The 18,078-nt window shown below is 38.8% G+C and overlaps 1 protein-coding gene across 2 annotated transcripts in view; it reads right to left on the bottom strand.

Moving 5' to 3' along the window:
- The window catches only part of PPARGC1A (PPARG coactivator 1 alpha), a 363,473-nt gene that overhangs the window by 9,740 nt on the left and 335,655 nt on the right, over positions 1–18,078 (bottom strand). For both annotated transcript variants that reach the window (XM_054294682.1, XM_054294688.1), the window contains exons 6-10: positions 15,506–15,551; positions 15,324–15,397; positions 6,625–7,537; positions 5,957–6,061; positions 5,426–5,546 (exon numbers count right to left, since the gene is read on the bottom strand). In XM_054294682.1, coding sequence (XP_054150657.1) covers positions 5,426–5,546; positions 5,957–6,061; positions 6,625–7,537; positions 15,324–15,397; positions 15,506–15,551 — 1,259 coding nt within the window. The remainder of the gene's footprint in view (positions 1–5,425; positions 5,547–5,956; positions 6,062–6,624; positions 7,538–15,323; positions 15,398–15,505; positions 15,552–18,078) is intronic.

Genomic DNA, 18,078 nt, shown 5'->3' with positions numbered 1-18,078 from the left:
TTCCCATTAATAATAAGAGCTATAGAAGCCTAACAAGATTGCAACACATCCCTAAATGTTAAGGACCTTTTTTTAATAATAAATTACATGTGTACATCTATATAGGCATATAAGTAAAATGCTTACTGCAGTTGTTAGAGGATATGATTGATGACTTGAAAACCTAAAGAAGGGCAGAGAGAAGCTTTTGTTTTCAATTTCATATGGGCAGAGGGAACCTGCAGGAAACACCAGAAGCTACTTGTTCATATTTCCCTCCCAAAAGTGCGCGATTTATTTTGTATCATAAGCATTAAGTGTGGCTCCTTGATCTGCCAGGTTAGAAAAAAGAGAATAAGTCCAGCCAACTCCCTCAGGCCTAACATCTCTGTCTTCTTTCACAACCTTGCTCCTTCTTCATGGCAGCAAAAAAAAATTGATAGAAAGATGTGACAGAAAATCTTGGACTGACAAGCAGTATTTTAAGTCTCAAATGAAAATCCTGAAGCATTAGAATAACAAAATATGAGAAAACAAGACTGGGATACACCTTACACATTTAAGGGTCAATAAAGGGACTGCTCATCCTCTAAATATTGACTGATGCTAAGGATCTTTTTGTCTTGCAAAGGATTCCTCCAAAACTTTATTTTCTTTCTGCTTCCTTATTCATAAGTCTTTATTTCATCATTATTTCACTAAACACACACCATTAGATGTATTAGTTTTCCCTTGGTCTTTTTTCCTACTTCCCCCAACAGTTGTTATCTTTGCCTGCCTGTGGTGATGCTTTTCCCATTTCTCCTACCATTTTTTGCCTGCATGTCTGTGGGGCATACCTAGTTCTCCAAGAGCCAGGTAATGCTTTATGTGAAGCTGAGAGAAGAAATCCAGGAGCATTTGAAAGCTGGGTTCTGTTATTGGCTTGTAGAGGCTCTGCTGCTCACTCCAGCACAGGTGTCTGGCTGGGTACACACTCCATGTCTGTGTTGCCTCCCATGCCAAATGACCTCTCTGCCAGCAGAGACTTTAAGCCATGAAGACTTTTATCCTTAGAGCTGAAGGCCAAATACCATTTTGAAAACGCAATGGGATTGGTTGGACAGAGTTGCAAAACCAGAAATGCTATGGGTGGAGATAAGCCATTAAAGCTTAAGCTTCTGATGTAACAATAATGAGAAAAAAATTCTTTAGACTGAGAAAAGAAAAATTAGTATGGCCTGTGAGTAAGTATGAATGGCAAAAGTAAAAATCACAAAAACTGGGGGAAAAAACCCAAACAAGATTATTATCTTGTTCAGAACAGTTCAGAGAAATTCCACATGGTGACTGCTAGAAAAATAATGATGGACCAGTAAAACTCAAAATTTAGATAGAAACATATACAGTAAAATTAGAGTATCTGGGATCTAGGCCATCAACATGAGCAACAACAACAAAAAAATACAAACTAAATATACAATATACATTGAATCTTTCATAAGTGGAAATGCATTCTATTACAGGCTAACTCTGGTTTTACACTTTCGAGAAGGCAGACACTCATTTATGAAACCACCTTTCTCCCGGCTTCCTGTTTTAGAGCAATTTATTTTCTTTGAAACCATGTGTTTCTTTCTGATACAGTGGCCTCACAGCACATTTATCTTTTTATGTCTGTAAGCTCCCTGGGACTGGTACTCTCGATACTTTTCTCATAAAGGCTGCCAGCATTTAGAAATGAAAATTGGTATTGTTAATTGTAATTTTCTACTTGAGTATAACCTGATTTTGCTATACCTCTTGGCAGTAGCCAGAGCACACAGTAAATGAGCTGCGTGAAGGATGTGCTGTAAGTCAGTATCATGGCCAGAGTGGCACAGTAGCAAAGAGCCACAACACCAAGCTGCTCATCAGACAGCTTAACCTCCAGCCCTGGTACACCATATCAACGAGGAATCACCAACTAGTGACTCCAGAATTGGAATGTGCTATGTCTAGTGCCATGCTTTGAAGTGTATTTGGCACATGGTCTAATGAACTGCTGGAGTAAAAGCCCACACAATTCAAAAATTTCCTGGAGTGTATCAGAGGAAAAAAGGGGTCTTCAAGCCTCTTAGCAAATCACTGTGGTCTGCCTGGGTTGGGGGTTGGATCCCAGTTTCCACAAAGCACTAAGCAGATTCTGCTGTCCTGCAATGCTCAAGTCATAGTCCATGTGTCTCCACTATGATCTGGCTGACATGGTTAGGCAGGTCTTGGTGGCTCACCATTCTTATGCTCAGTGAGGATCCATTCTAAAAAAAACCCCATGACCCAGTGAAATAAAACAAGAAAAGATCAAACTAAACTGTGCTAACATCTGGTCAGTTAGGAAAGGAATCACAATCAAAAGTATAAATAAGTGAACGAATGAATGACTGACAAAAATATTTTTTTAAACTCTCTAAGTACTTTGTAGGCCCAGTCCATATTTTTCAGGCATGCCTGCTCAAAATTAAGACCTCAATCCACAAAAAAGGCAATGAATCTCCAGTAACTGGAGAGGGGGAAAGAAGAAAAAGAAGATGAGAAGAATATCACTGCACCTTTTGAAGCCAAACCACCTGTACACAGTTATAAGTCTGGACAGGAATTCAGGAATCTATACAGGAAAATACTATTCCAGGCCTCTAGCTCTGAATATTCTACAATCAAGGTGCTGTGTGTGAGATTGAAGGGGCAGTGTTCAAACATGCTTGTGCCATCCAGCAGGAGCACAAGCTTCTAAAACCTAAGCCTGTGCTTCTAACTCTCCTCAGTATTCTGTCAATATGTCTTCACATCTGCCAAAATACAAGCTGCCTGCACAATCAGAGGGCATTGCTTCAAACATGGTTTTCACAGATTAAAAGATGTTAAAATATTATTTTTTCTCATTTCTTTTTCCAAGGTTTCCCATGCCTATTGTCCCAGAGACTAATTCTAGATACTACTCCCACAATACTGAATGACTTTTGGCTCCGTCACAACTTCTGCTCCTTTTTTACTGTGCATCCTTTCTACAACTAACTCTTGAGATCTCAGAGCAGTGCTTCTCATGAAGAAAGTCACCTGCCCTGTGTAATAACTGAGGCATTAGTAGTGCCCAATCTTTGGGCCACTCTTCTAACAGCATCTGCAAGTATGTGGCCATAAATCAGATCCGGCAGCACGAGAATGAGCTAGAAAGAAAATAAAAAATTCCCCAATACAGAGAGCAAAGAAATCTAAATTTATGGGACTGTAGAAAGAGCTCAAGGAAAAAAAGAGAGGACATTCTTGTGGCTGAACAATAAATGAGTTGAGTCCCTCAAGACTGAAAAGAGTACCACAAAAGAGACCCATAAACCAAAAGGCATAAGAAAAAGAGCAGAGAATGCTAGAAATTATAGATACAGATTTTGTCACTGAATTAATGAGATCAGAGATCCCCTTTCTCTGCTGTCTCCTAATCCTTACCTGTTTTCACAGGGTATAAAATAGCACAATTCAATACAGACTTTTAAAGTATAAGTGCTGGTAGACTTTGGATAAAGGAATTAATAGGACTTAGTCTACAATTCCTGCAGAACTCACACAGATGACTGGATTTTAGATTTTCTGCCATGTTCTCTTTATTGATATTTATTTTTAGTTTTGATTTATTTATGCCTATTAATAAATAATTCAATTAATTAAGTTAATTATAATCAAAATGATCACTTTAGAAAGAAAATAAATTCAATCTTGGTTTTGAATTGTCTGGAATTTTTAATGCAGCATGATGCAGCATATCTGGAGCTTTTTAAGTTTCTTTTCTTTCCTTTTTCCTTTTCTCTTGATTAGCTACTTGCCAAATATTTGTTTGTTTTAAACTAAATCAAATTTTCTACCTCCTCAGCAGGATTCATGTTTATTTATATGGGCAAGGTACAGTAATTGAGAAGTAGCAAGATACACCTATGACAGAAGTCTACTTGAATCTCTAATTTGTGATAGCTCTAAGAGAGAACAGCAAGTGTAAGTTACGATTGCTGGAAGGTAGTGTTCATCTCTAAGCAGATGGAAGGCAGATATTTTAAAACTAACTGCAACAATTGACTTAAATATGGCCCTGTCTGAAGCCAAACAAAATTATTCCACTGCCATCACTGCATTTCACAGCAGAGCATGTTACACACTTTGCAGATAGGACACCTGAAATGGAGAAAAGTGAAATGACTTGCTGAAGCTCACAAAGAACAACAGCAGCAGAGAAAAAAAGCAGACCATAAAGTTGTCTGTTCACTCACAGAACTTCTCATTGCTGTAGACTATGCCAGTCTCTGTCAATCTCTACACACTCCTGGTTCTGTAGGTGCATTAGGAGAAATGCTGCCAAATGTGTGACAAACCACCTTTTGCTACAAAGTCCACTAATGTCACTGTGAAAAAGACCTATTAATTTTGGTGACCTCTGAACAGAGCACTAATGGAAAACCTGGGAACGAAGATGAAGTATCCTGGTCTGTACCAGGTCATGCAAGAGCCAGAGCACAGCCAGAAGAGCTGTGTAGGTACAACCCAATGGAAAGAGCAGGACACAGAAAATCAAAATGTGAAGGTGAGACACCAAATGGGCTTAGCAACTTTTACAGCAGCAGATTTACAGCAGCTCTCAGTTTAATTTATCAAAATGCAGTTGCCACTGGGGAACTCAAAAGGGGAAAAAGCCACCCATCCATTTAATAGCCATTCTTCCTTCTGTCCTACTGCTACAGCAGCCAAGACAATTGCCTATCCCCACATGGGTTATTTTCTTTGCTTCAGGTATTTTAGCTATTTCATAGAGAACACTGATAAAATAATTAAATAATACATATTCATTACGAGAGGGCCAGTGCTAAGTGACATTTTCAAATTGCATCTTGTCTTCAGACTATTTTGCTAAAAATAACTTTAAAAAATTAACCAAATCACAGACATTGAAAAAGTTATAATTCAAGCCAAGTCTTTGGATCCCAGTTTTGAGTTCTGTTGTCTGCACCCTCTGTATAGACAATTACAGCCACTCTGAGAGTTCAGCAACTGGTACATCACCTGACTCCTTATTTCGTGTATGTCTGGTAGGTGAAATACAGTATAAAAGGCAGGTTCACTCATTTATCTGTATAAGAAATAGATTAGTTCTCTTCTATTAGTGTCCTGTCTGGGATGACCCCTTTGTCTAGTAAGTTCTCTGATCTGTTTAGGGTGAAAAACTTGGAGAGTTGCAATTTACAGAACCTGAAAAAATTAGTAGTGTGACACCAAAGCAGAAATTATTATGAAAATACATATTTGCTTAAAATGAAAAATATTAAGAAATACATGTAAGCAAATTTTTGTATTTTTATAAAAAAGAAATAAAGTCTGAATTGTAGCATTAGAATCCATGAAAAGAAACAGATATCTATTTCAATATGAAAGTTATCTTTACAGTGCTTACAATTGCTTTCTGCCTCTGTCTCTCCCTTTGCTTGGCCCTTTCAGATTCCCGTTTTTCATACTCTTTGCGGTATTCTTCCCTCTTCAGCCTTTCATGCTGATATTCCTCATAGCTGTCATATCTAGGAAACACAACTTGGTCATCAAATCAAGCACCTGTATTTGTGAATGTAAAATTAGAAATACAGCTTCTGGAATGCTTTACTATCCCAGGCAGTTAGAAAAAGGACAAGAGGAAATGGCCTCAAACTCCACCAGAGGAAGTTCAGGTTGGACACCAGGAAGAATTTCTTCGCTGTCAGGGTTGTTAGGCATTGGAATGGGCTGCCCAGGGAAGTGGTGGAGTCACCATCCCTGGAAGTGATCAAGAAATGAGTCGTCATGCTACGGTTTAGTTGATGTGGTGGTGTTTAGCCAAAGGCTGGACTCAACGAACCCAGAGGTCTTTTCCAGCCTTAATGATTCTATGATTCTACAATTCTCCCCTGAGGAACAGCTGCAAAGCACACCAAATGCAGGGCGAAGGCACTACCTGGGTCTGCGACTGCACGGCGATCTGGACCGCGATCTTCCACCTAAGGGAGAACTTCTGTGTGCTCGGTGTCTACAGTGGCTGGACTCACAATAGCAACAAGATCTGCAGGAAGAAACACATTCACCTCTGTCATTCCATTCGAGTCTACTGACACCATTTTCTACCTCTTCCCTGAACTTACAATTTCTTCTAAGCTACCGGTGGGATTTTCCAGTGACAGTTTGCAATCTCCTAGTCAACTAAGGGGCCTCAAGTGATTTCTCCCCTCCTGGCCCTTCAGTAATTTTCCTTATTGAGGGTAACACAGAGCAGACAGTCAGCCATTGTCAAGTCCCTCTGATAGAGGCTGTAGCAAGATTGGCACCAGGCAGCTCACAGATAATGGGGAAGGTTAGTTGTGTACATCTCTCACCAATTGCTTTGCCTCTGACCTGACTGCCTCCGCTCAGAAGGTGTAAACCTGGCAAATTCAAAGGATATTGGAAACAAGTGTTTCTGTAGCAAACCTGTAACCTTCAGAGTTAATGAGCTCAGGAGCAATAGAATGAGTTGCACTGGATTAAGTTACTTCTTGCTTTTTTTTCTTTCTTTCCCATAAGTTTCTTATTGTTTTCCCTGTTTGTCTTATTAGCTACAATGATCATACGCGAATTTGCGGTACCTACCTTGAAGAGGATCTACTACAGGGTGACCTTGATCTCGATCGGGAATATGGAGAACGGGAACAAGACCTGCGTTGAGGAAAGGACCTTGATCTAGAGCGTGTCCTTTGGGATCTTTGAGAAAATAAGGATTTGGGTGGAGACACTGAATCTCTGCATGGAGAGTTAAAAGAAGAGCAAGAAGGTGATACATCAAATAATGAATAGGCTTGTGTCCCATCCCAAGGGTAGCATGGTTTATCACTTTCATCTTCACTGTCATCAAACAGACCATCCATTGCTAGTCCTGAATTTATAAACATAGGTAGTTTGGAGAATTGTTCATTACTGTAATCACTGTCCCTTAGTTCTCTGCTCTTATCTGCTTCTTCATCAAAAACAGCTTGGCTGGGGTGACCAAAATGCTTATTCAGTTCAGCCCGAATTTCCTGGTCTTGGAGCTGTTTTCTGTTATTACCATGGAATCCCTGCTTATCTGTCTGTAAAGTCTCTTTCTTGAAATACTGGTCTTGTTCTAAAGAAGAACAAATCTGACACTGCCACCCAGGTGAAGAATCCTTAAATTCTGGTTGTCTGGAGTCCTGAAGTTCCTGGGATATTTTAATGTGTATTTCCGATTTTGAATTCACAGATTGACAGTAGTCATGGTCACCAAACAGCCGCAAACTGGGCCGTTTTGTCTTTCTCTCCTCATGTCCACTGGACAGAACGGTAGTCTTGTTAAACTGTGTGTACAGCTCAGACTGGTCTGGACCCTTCTTGGTTGGGTTATTTCCTGGAGAACTGGAAGACTCACTACAGCGGGGCTTTTTTGAAGGTGGTACAACAGTCTTGCATGATGACTTCAGTTTAGGTGAAGTCCTAAAAGGATTATCTTGGTTGGCTTTATGAGGAGGGGTCGTAGGTGGAGTTAGGCCTACAGGGAGTAAAAGGAGGTACAGAATGCTTTTAAGCACACATACAATGTTTATAAAGGTGGCTCATATGCTTCTTAAAATAGATACAAAGCAAGACCCATTTTATGTCACTTCAACACTGCCAATACTGAGAATAAAACTACCAAAGGTCTGGTAACAACAATAGCAACAATACTAATGCATGGCCATCGATCTCCAGCATAATTTCTGTCCCTCCCCTTCCTCTATGACATCCGCCCTTCTCTCTGTAGGTTTTGATAGAAAAGATCAAGAGATAAAATTCCAAAGACTTTTTGTTAAATACAAAACAGATTTTGATGTAAAAATGAAAAGTCAAAAGACTGTCACCATCAAAAACATAAAGAACCTAGCAAAGAAGAACCTGGATAAAAGCACGCCCAAGAGAAATAAATGAGGGGTACCAAAGGATGCAGAACTTAAATGCAATGAAATAGAGCCATTCTAACTCAGTGGCAATGACTCTCTGTTTCCAGAGTTCATTAACCATTGAGAATCTATGTCTAACACACTTGTTGAGCGTAATTCATACATTTTGCCTGAAATGTGGTTCTGCATCTGAAACTCAAATGCACAATACTATAACCACAAGTGTACTGAACCTTCACATTTAGAACTAAATCACAGTGAGAATCATGCAGTAGGGAGTCAAAATGAAACAGGTAAGTCTTAGTATTAGTTATTAGGTTAGTATTACATTAGTATTCAATGACTAAATATTTTGCTAACTAACAGGATTATTTACGTAACTGTAATAGGTTGTATCACTGTGATGAGACAAAATTGTAGGAAGAACTACAGTACATTCTAGAAATGCCTGGGAACTGAAGCAGCATCTTGCCATTATTTTTATAAAGGTAGAATATAACTTTCAATATTTTCTAAAGAAATCATAGAATTTCTTCAGACTTTACCGAAGGATAATCCCAGACATCAGGGCAGAATAACAGAAAAAAGCAGACACTGTTCAGGAAATCATTTCTCCTCAGGAAGGTACTTAGTATGTTAGGTTTCAAAAATTTGCTTCTGTCCAATTGACACTAATATAATTTAGTAACGTAGGCTTAAAATGTAACAAAATAGACAGAGATTAGGGAGTTCTCCAAGGTAATCCAGACCATCCCTAAGCAATCCAGATGCTCATGCTGTCCAAGAATACTTTTAGCCCAAGCAATGAGCTTTCCATTAGTTCTTAAGCAAGAATGAAAACAGAGGGCAGACAGAGTTACAGGAAATGTGTGTTTCAAACATGGTTATAGAGCTCTGGTTTGTATTTTTAAACATGCAACACAGCTTGGCAGATCAATGCAAATGGAACATGTTTTATAGTGTTTTGCTGTAAAGAAGGAAAAGTGTCCATCAATGCACAGTGCTCCCTAAGGAGCATAAATGGAGACTGGGAGTCCCACTGCATTATCTGCAATGAATTTCTTTCAGCAAATAAGAAAATAGAAGTACCAAGGCATGAATACTTAATGTGAGAGACACACTTGATTTTCTATTTGGAAAAAATGGTTATGAGCTACCCATGGCTATGCAAAGACTTTGCCTAATACCGCAAAAGTCAAGGAAACTGAGGCAAAGTTTATGGCACCTAAAATATTAGTTACCCCAAATTTAAATTTAATACTAAAAAAATTTTGTGCAGCCATCACTGTTAAATTATTTCCTCTAAGTCCTCAAATTTCTTTTTCTTCTTCCCAAAAATTCACTTGAGACAGCCCTAACTATTTCTTACTTTATGCACCTCCTCACTGAAAAATATTTTTGACTACCAAGTGAATTTTTGCTAAAATTAAGAGAACAGTCCTATTCAAAAATCTGCAGTAATAATTTCAAAGTTAAAGCTTCAGGCTCAGATTGAACAAATACTTCAGTAAACAACTTTCTAGAAACATAATTTTAAAATGACACTTTTACTTGTGAAGTTATACAGTTTATAAGAAATTCTGGGGTTAGTTACTAGGTTTTTGGATGTAATTTTAAAGAAAGAATTAAACAAAAATACAAACACTCCACAATGAACATTTATATTTAAGAATTTCAGGCAAAGAAACCTCAGACATAATCCAATATTCAAAATAAAATCTTATTTCAAATTCCACTTCTTTAAAGCTTGTCCTGGAAATAAGCAAGTAAAACATATAGTCAACATTTCCAGAAACCTGACAAAGAGCCCAATAATCTTCAGAAAAGTGGGGGGGGGAAGTACCAAAAAAAACCCTCACGAAAGTACAGCCTGAGCTAAATTTACTGGCACTTCCCTTGCTGGCAGAACAGGGCTGGGACAGCCTAAGAAAGGGCTTCCTCATGGCATTCTGGCTTTTTTCCTGGATTTCAGCAGAAGCAGGAAGTGCACAGGCAAGTAGAAACAGATAAAAGATGGAAAATGTTCATTTACCTTTTGAACAAACCTACACTGGGGGATGGAGGAGGGAGCGAAGTTTTGATCACACGTCACCACTCCAAGTGCACCTCCAGAGTGCCCCCTAACCTATCTCCAAATGGAGAATTCTGAGAAAACCAGCTGGCTGCACACTTGTTCATCTTCACCCTAATCCCTGGTAATCCCCACCGAGGGCCACCCTCCCACATCAATGGCATTACAATATTCTGTAACCACTGGATTATTTCACGCACACTGATTTCTCCCCAGTGTGTACATTTAGGCATTGACAGTACAAGGTATATTCTGTACTCTCTCTTGAACTTAGCAGGTTTTGACAGATTTATGGAAGGACAGATGGCCATTACAGGCTGAAGGCTGACAAGAGGCAGTTCAGAGCATTGTTAACACACTTGCACAAACTCTCAGCAGTGCAGCGCTGTGCAGAATGTAATTCAGACTATAGCTTTTTTATTGCTGCCTATTTTCTTTTGTCAAAAGAGCCTGCTGTGCACAGCAACAAATGGCTGCCATTACCCAGAATGTAATGGGTGTCAGACAAATCACGTAACACAAACAATCAAGAGTATGTAGGTCATATTTCAACAGAGCACAACCTTAGCAATATTTATGATTACTGCATTGAAATGTGCTCTATAATAAACAAGTACCTCTACATCACTCACACTTATGTACTTCTGCACAGCAAATCTGTTAGAAGTGGTACATACTCTACAATCATCCCCCTTAAACAGTCTTTTTTCTTTTTAAAGTAGAAGGCAAGTATTTTTTCATGACATGCTATAAAACCATTTTCTTTGTAGGGACTTTTCCTTAATTGAATAGCTTTGGTAAATGGTACGTTTGCACTTTGCCTTGCTCTGTCTATACACTACGAACTCACTCCGTGATCTTGTGCTAGAAAACAGCATATATCAAATTGCCAGCACTGCTGCCAAAGCAGCACCATCCTCCCTGTGTCTGTGCAACAAAAGCTGTTTGCATATGTGCCAACTCTGCCACCTTGGCCAAGTAACTTCCTTCCAGAAATCTCTGGGAGGGTGAAACTACTTTCGATACATTCCAAAACTCCACTTTAAAAAAAACTTGTAAAAAAAAAGTGTTACTCATTTAGCTCAGCTAGGTTGATAAGCAGAAATTAGGGGGGGGAGTGCCTTTGCCTTTGCATTAAAAGTGACATCTGGACTTCTTAGGACTGATTTTCACTACTGTTTTACATAGACACAGATATTTCTAAATCTCTACGGTATCTCAGCATTCCAATGTTTGATGATGTTTGCTGTGTTTTGAGTGGGCTGATAATTAATGTCTTTTGGGGAACGCAGCCCTGGAACCTTTCTACATGTGCACTGGGCTTTTGAGAGGCATTGAAAATGAATTCTTTCATACCTATGATTTTGAAAATGGATTGTCAAGAGAAACATTATTTAAGGCCACTTTAAAAACTGACCACAAGATAACAGCTTCATTCAGTAGAAGAGTGTTTGTATGGCACTAAATTGCAGAAGCTAGGAAAATGTAATAAAATTAAACAGTCATCATATAAAACTACATGCTTGTTGAATATTCAGTTTAATCCTGTTGTCAGTGCTGGAGAGAATAAACATAGATGCCTGAAAACATCAAATATTTCACTAGATTTTATTCCTTCTGGACAACTCTCTCCATCTCACATCTCATTTTATCGGAAATCATTCTGAGGTCAAAGAAGTTCTTAGATGACAGATTTTTAAGTATTTTTTTCTGACAAGTAAGAGGCAACACAAATCTAGAGGTGGGCAAATAGCAGGTTATCAGTATCCTCAACCATGTTCCAAATCACTCTTCAACTTGATTGTGCACATCAGCTTTTCTGATGACAGAAAATATAGCTTTTTCTGCCATTTTTCAGAAAAGTCAAGTTTTTCCCACAAGACCAGTGAGCAGTTTTACACTACAATAAATTATAGGGATCTGTATCAAATTAGAGACTTTTCACCAAGAGGGTGGAAATAGCCCTCTAGTTACTGATTGAGCCATAAGCACTTAAACCAACTTCGTGTTTGAGTATTTAGGTGTGAAGGTTTAAGACACAGGGAACAGAGAGAGATTAATTAGAAGCTATGCTATCTAATATCTGGCATTCAGACGTTTGTCTAAGACAATCGAAAGTCTAAAACAATGAGGAGCCCTTGACTGCCAAGAGAAACATTGCCACCTCCAGAAGGTGAGTCATCCTGGTGAGTCTGTTTGCACAGCCCATCCCTCCCTGCCCCACCCTGCCCCCTCATCCTGACTGCTAACAAAGAGGAAAGAGGTGACACAGACCCATCCCAGATTTCTGGGAGACACTGGAGAGGTTCAAGCCCACAGCCTCTTCAAGGAGGGCAATGCAGATGGCTGTTGAAAAAGAGATGCATCTCTTCTGAGTCCCTCACTCAGAAGACTCATCTGACACAAGAATTTCATTCACTGCATTATCATTTCCTAGGACTCCCTCCATGCCATGATGTTCTGGTCCAGCTTCCTCAGAATAACACTAGAATAATCAACTTCAAGAGATAGGACTTTATACAGCAATGGACTTAGGACACTTACTTACAGTGCATTGAAAGAATTCTTATGCGTGGCATGAAAACACTTCAAAGAATATTTGTTCCTTGTAATTTGACAAATCGATGTTTTGACAGTTTTAGGGAGGACAAAGTTACACTCATGACTACTAACAAATCTGTTGTAAAGCAAGATGTAGCACTGGCAAGAGAATGGCTTCAGTTTAACTTTAGATACATGAATCCAAAATGTGTGTGTGACGAAGATTGATGGCTCATGTGGGAAATGTTTTTATTTATTTATTTTTCTGGTCTATAGTTAATTCATCAGTGAGGGAAGCAATGTTGTTTTCAGCAGAAAGATCAAGGGAGTTGCTATTTATATTAAAATACTTTGTGCTTCGATAGTGCAAGCAGCACTGCTAATGGTCTTTTCAATTCAGTAGTGAGATCAAGGTAACTCCTATTTAAATTATAATAAATAGTGCTTGTATGGTGCAAGCTGCCCTATATAAGGACAATGAGCAATGCGGTTATCTGGATATAATTTGGAGTTGCCAGGGTTCTCACTAAAAAACTTCAAGGTATTATTAATCACTACTACCACTACTTTTTTCCTTATTTTAGTTTTGGTTGTTTTTCAAACTGAAATGGGTCCCAATTCTGCCATGATTTACACACACATGCACACACACAATATGCTATAAGTTCTTAACTACTCCAGGCTGTTTCTATTACGTACTTTGCTTCCAGCACAAGCAGACTCAGGACACAAAACTACTGCAGTACAAATTACTTAAAAAGCAAGACATGCATATTTTTATAGGTTTACATACATACATGAATATAAAAATAAAAACTAATACACATAGGAAGAGGTTAAAATAGTTACTGCATCATCTCCTGAAATCTTGTGAAGTGCAACATGAAGTCCAAGAGCCACCATTATGTGCACTGCTTGGTAACACTGCCCAGCTCCCTGGCCACACAACACTCCAATACTCATTATTCCTGAATATCATCAGGTTATTTCCTCGCTAACTTCTTTTACTTGTAGCGGGGAAAAGAAATCACAGAATCATAGTAGAGCATTCCTGTTTACACATGTGGCCAGTTGTGCTGTTTCCCAGCTTCTGTTGCTTTTTTAATGCACCAGTTCTCCTGATTATGTTTTCCAAGCACCTACAGAGCTGTTTTGTTTCCTCCTCTGTGCACGGCTGATGGAGCGGAATGAATCTGGTAATACCAAGACCATTCCTGTTGCCACTATGGACAAAATACCAGAGGATTGTCCAGGGGTCAGACTGACTCCCAATTTCTGTCTAGTCAGCTGATGGAAAAGCAGGCTGCTGACTTTTTGGCTGGGAGAAAACACTGCTTCCTTCAGTGATTTCAACGGCTGCTTGTACCACTCTGCTGTAGTCACCTCATCTGCCCCTTTCTGTTGGCAGCACTAAGCACTGACTTATCCATGTGCTTACAAATGGGCACCCTTGTGCAGACTTGCTGTCCTGTAGTGATGGAAGAGGCTTCTCCATGCTTCACTTCACTCCACTCCACTTCACTTACTGGCACTGAATAGGATTATCCTCCTGCATACAGTGAATTTTGCCATGTTTATGTTGGTCTTGCAAAATGAAGATGTGTAGGAAGAATGCTTCCTTTTGCTGTGAGAGGAATGACTAAGACTGCAGGCTTCCAGGAGACAGCAGGGAAAAGTGTTCATGTTTTAGTGCTGAACTAATGAAAAAATTTCTGAAAAAGTAAAATGATGGTTGTAGGAAGGTGATAGCCCAGTGTACCTACCCAAACCCAGCCTGGGCCTGCTGCCACTGAATTCAGGAGCACCAAGTTAATTTGTGGTACCTCAAGACCTTTTTTGCAATACACCCCTTCCCCCACAATGCTAGAGATCAGATAGTTTACAACCTACTGCTATCCTGAGAGAAGCACGTGCCAAGTACATCTCTTAATTTTCAATATTACACAACTGAGAAAGAAAATGGTCTTGGCAATAGCTCAGGTGGAGCTCAATGTGTTCTTTTGTGCTCAGCTCAGGACACTTGAAGAAAACAGAGGCAAAAAAGAGTTCAGAGGAATGCCATAAAACAGATCTGAGTCTGAAGGAATTGACTTCAGCAGAAAGAAGAGCAGACAAATTAAACGAATGATTAAATGGGTGATGCACGAACTAAACCACTATATGATAAAAAAATCCTACAAATCTTCAAAAGGTACAAATCCAGGGATCAGAAAGGAGGAGGAAGATAAAGGGAGGTTGTGTGAAGTGTGTTAATGGAAGAAAAAGAAAAAGCAGGAATACAAAATGAATACCACTTTTAAAAATTACCTCTAAACTATGGGACAATTAGTTGTTCAGTGGTAGAGGAGAAAGCTGTTATTTGTGATGTATTCATCTAGAAATGACAAAGCACTGAAACATGCAGTCATGTACAGCCACAGACCGGCCTGTAGACAGACTGAATGACATAACTTTTACATCTGCAACATCTATTACACTGTGCTGTGGGGTTTGTCTTTGAAAGATGGTGCTCAGCTGTACACAAATCTATGGGGAAATGGAGAAATATAACAGATAAATGGTTTCATTCATATTTTCTCAGAAATTATGCTCTCCTGTGTAGGTTTGGAACCGTATTTTCAAACACGTTTCTTCTCAGGTAGCTGGATAAAAATGTAATGCTGAACTGCACTGAAGTGAATCTACTGGAGACTTCTGTGAGATCTCAGCACATTTGTGCTATAATAAAGTAAACAAACACACACAAGCCATGCTTAAAGAAAGAGCAGTCATTTTGCATGTCTCACCTGCAGTTCCAGAGAGTTCCACACTTAAGGTTTGTTCAATAGTCTTGTTCTCAAATGGGGAACCCTTGGGATCACTGGAAGACAGGGCACATTTATAAAAACAAGCTGAAATGGAGTTGCTGTAGCCAAAATCTACTGAACCCCCCTCCCTTTTATAAATGTTTGCACTTTTTAGTACTTACTTTGGTGACTCGGGTGTCAATGGAAGTGATAAACTTGTTGGTTTGGCTAAAGGAAAAAAAAAAACAATTATGCAATATTTAAACACTCTGTAAAGTATACTGCAAACATTTCTTTATACTTTGGCATTGGAATCATGTGGTAGTCAGTTAGGGCCAAGCTCTAATAGTGCAATTGCCATTTCAGTGTATCTCAGATAGATAAGTAAAGAGACACATCCCGATTCCTTATTCACTAGCACTAAAAGGGCACCTAAATTTCAACAATTATTTACATCAATTACTGTACCTCTGAAATACAGTAGACAACCCAAATGACAAGAACATTTCAGAAGAAGAGTGGTACATGTTAAAAATCAATGAAGAACTCTACAGGATACACTGTGAAAATGTTACTTCTCTCAGTGTTAATTTATACTACAGTTCACGTTTTATTTGGAAACAGGAGCAGCAGAATAACTACAAAGTAACAGAACGTTATGAATATTCAGTTAATTTTACAAGATACAATTTCATATACAGTACTGAGAATAGGTTGTTTCTATGAGGCCAGAGTCCAACCAGTTATAGTCCAAATTTTTGCAAATTATGCTGCAAACTACCACAAACCATGGACATAGTCACAGATGGTTAAAAATGGGGTTGAAGCTCTCAGCACTACAATCCCGACATACGCAAAAAAACAAAGCTCTGGCTATAAAAATGTAAGTCTTTGCAGCTTTTCCTCATGCAAAATTGTATTTTCTCAGAGCAAGCCAAGAACCAGGATGTTGTAATACAACTAAGATGCCTTTAAAATTAAAAATTATAGTACTTGCAAATTTTACTTTTCAGAAGTTAGATTGATGTTTTAAACACAGAGAGCATTGTAGCAGGAACAACAGCAGGGGATCTCTTCTGCAGATTAATTACTTAAGACAAAATGTTCCCCTTGAACACTCCTGCACTGCAGATCTTTTGTCCAGAGTGTCACTACTGCATATTTCATATTCATTACAGGCTTGGAGCTCCCATCAACATTAAGGGATTTTATATGCAAATTGATTACTTTTATATGCTCTAGAGCATTCCTGAAGTAATATAACATTTTAAAAAATTAATTCTCAAAAGCTGCACATTGTTTCTTCTCCTCCCCATATGAGAAAAGGAAGCTCAGGTGTTCACCTCAGGTTCACCTTCCTCAGAAGTCACTGCTGGAGTGAGGAGATGCACCTCAACGAGTTATTTGTCTGGTCCAGCACAGTCACTGATCTGTGCATTACAGCAGGTGCAGTAAAACTGAATGCAACCTGACACATCTTTATGTGCAATTTATATACATCTAGGAATACTAATGTTTGCCTGTGGCTACATAGAGGTAAAATTGGCTTAAAAAAAACAGATCTTGCAGTAAGGCTCTGGAATAAAGTTTTATACAGAGTCCTTCCTTATTTTTTTTTTATTTTGAAATAAAAATTGGCACACTCTTAACCAATTTAGGCTAAGGAAGCTGAATGTGTAAGAGCTATTTACGTCTCTTAAAAGTCTCTTTCTAGCTCTTATTAGTCCCACAGAATAGTTGCATATCAGAGTATACTCTTATTAAATTCTGAAGCACTGAGGGACAGTGCAAATCTGCCAGAGATGGGCAGAGAACCAAGGCATTATCTCACACTCCCATGTATTAATTTTAGGCAGATATCACTGAGCTCTCCCACTGAGAAGTTCACATACCAGAACATCCATCAGTTTTCTTATTGCTAGGCAAGAGCTTGACCAAACACTCTTTCTGCAAAGGATTCATACTCACATTCAGCTATTGATAGTGTAAATATTTAGCCAAGACATTGTCATTTTACATGGTGCCTGTTTTTTAGAGTTTCAAGGTCTACTGTAGTGTGTTTTTTTTTTTTTTTAAATTAAAAAGAGTTCACATCAAGTTGCTTGTCCCTGTAAATTGAAAACATTCAGGTTCAAAAGAACTATGTCTCCTCATGGGCAAATTTCAGTGCAAAACCACAGATGATCTTTGGCATGAATGCGTTTGTGGACATTCCCGTGGGTTTGCAATATGTTTTCAACAGTCACCCTAGAGGAAAATAACATTTGACTTATCCTTTGTGAGCTTTCCCTAAGTCTGAAAGAAAACCTCAGACTGTGATAGTTTTTTAAAACAGAAGAAGCCAATTTTCTTGTACCTTTGATTAAATGTATGAACCAATGACTGCAGGTCTGCAAATATCAGTTAAATTTGCAAGGTTGATTCTGCATGAATTGACTGTCCAAGCTGAAAGCATTATATTCTTGTATTTACATTATATGCAAATCCATTGATATTGAAGTTATATATTGGTGCATGAGGCAAATTTGCTGAAAAAACATTTCAGAAGCCTGTAAATTAAAGCACAGGAAAATTAAAGAAGGTAATTTCTCTGTGCCTGCAAATTCACCTGCAAGACCACTAAAATCACAGTCATCTGTTTAGCACAGTTGTTAGCTATATGTCCCTTTGGACTTTCCTAACCTCTCCTCCGTGTTGTTTCCACAGCTCAGTGTGCCCTGACTCTTTGAACTGAATCTACACAATTGCTCAGCTG

Source organism: Melozone crissalis, unplaced genomic scaffold (assembly GCF_028551555.1).
Source record: "Melozone crissalis strain CALT ecotype California unplaced genomic scaffold, PUWL_Pcris_2 ptg000006l_1, whole genome shotgun sequence".
In the NCBI taxonomy this organism is placed as follows: domain Eukaryota; kingdom Metazoa; phylum Chordata; class Aves; order Passeriformes; family Passerellidae; genus Melozone; species Melozone crissalis.
The sequence above is the reverse complement of the archived record's forward strand: the minus strand, read 5'-3'. Positions and strand labels throughout refer to the sequence as shown.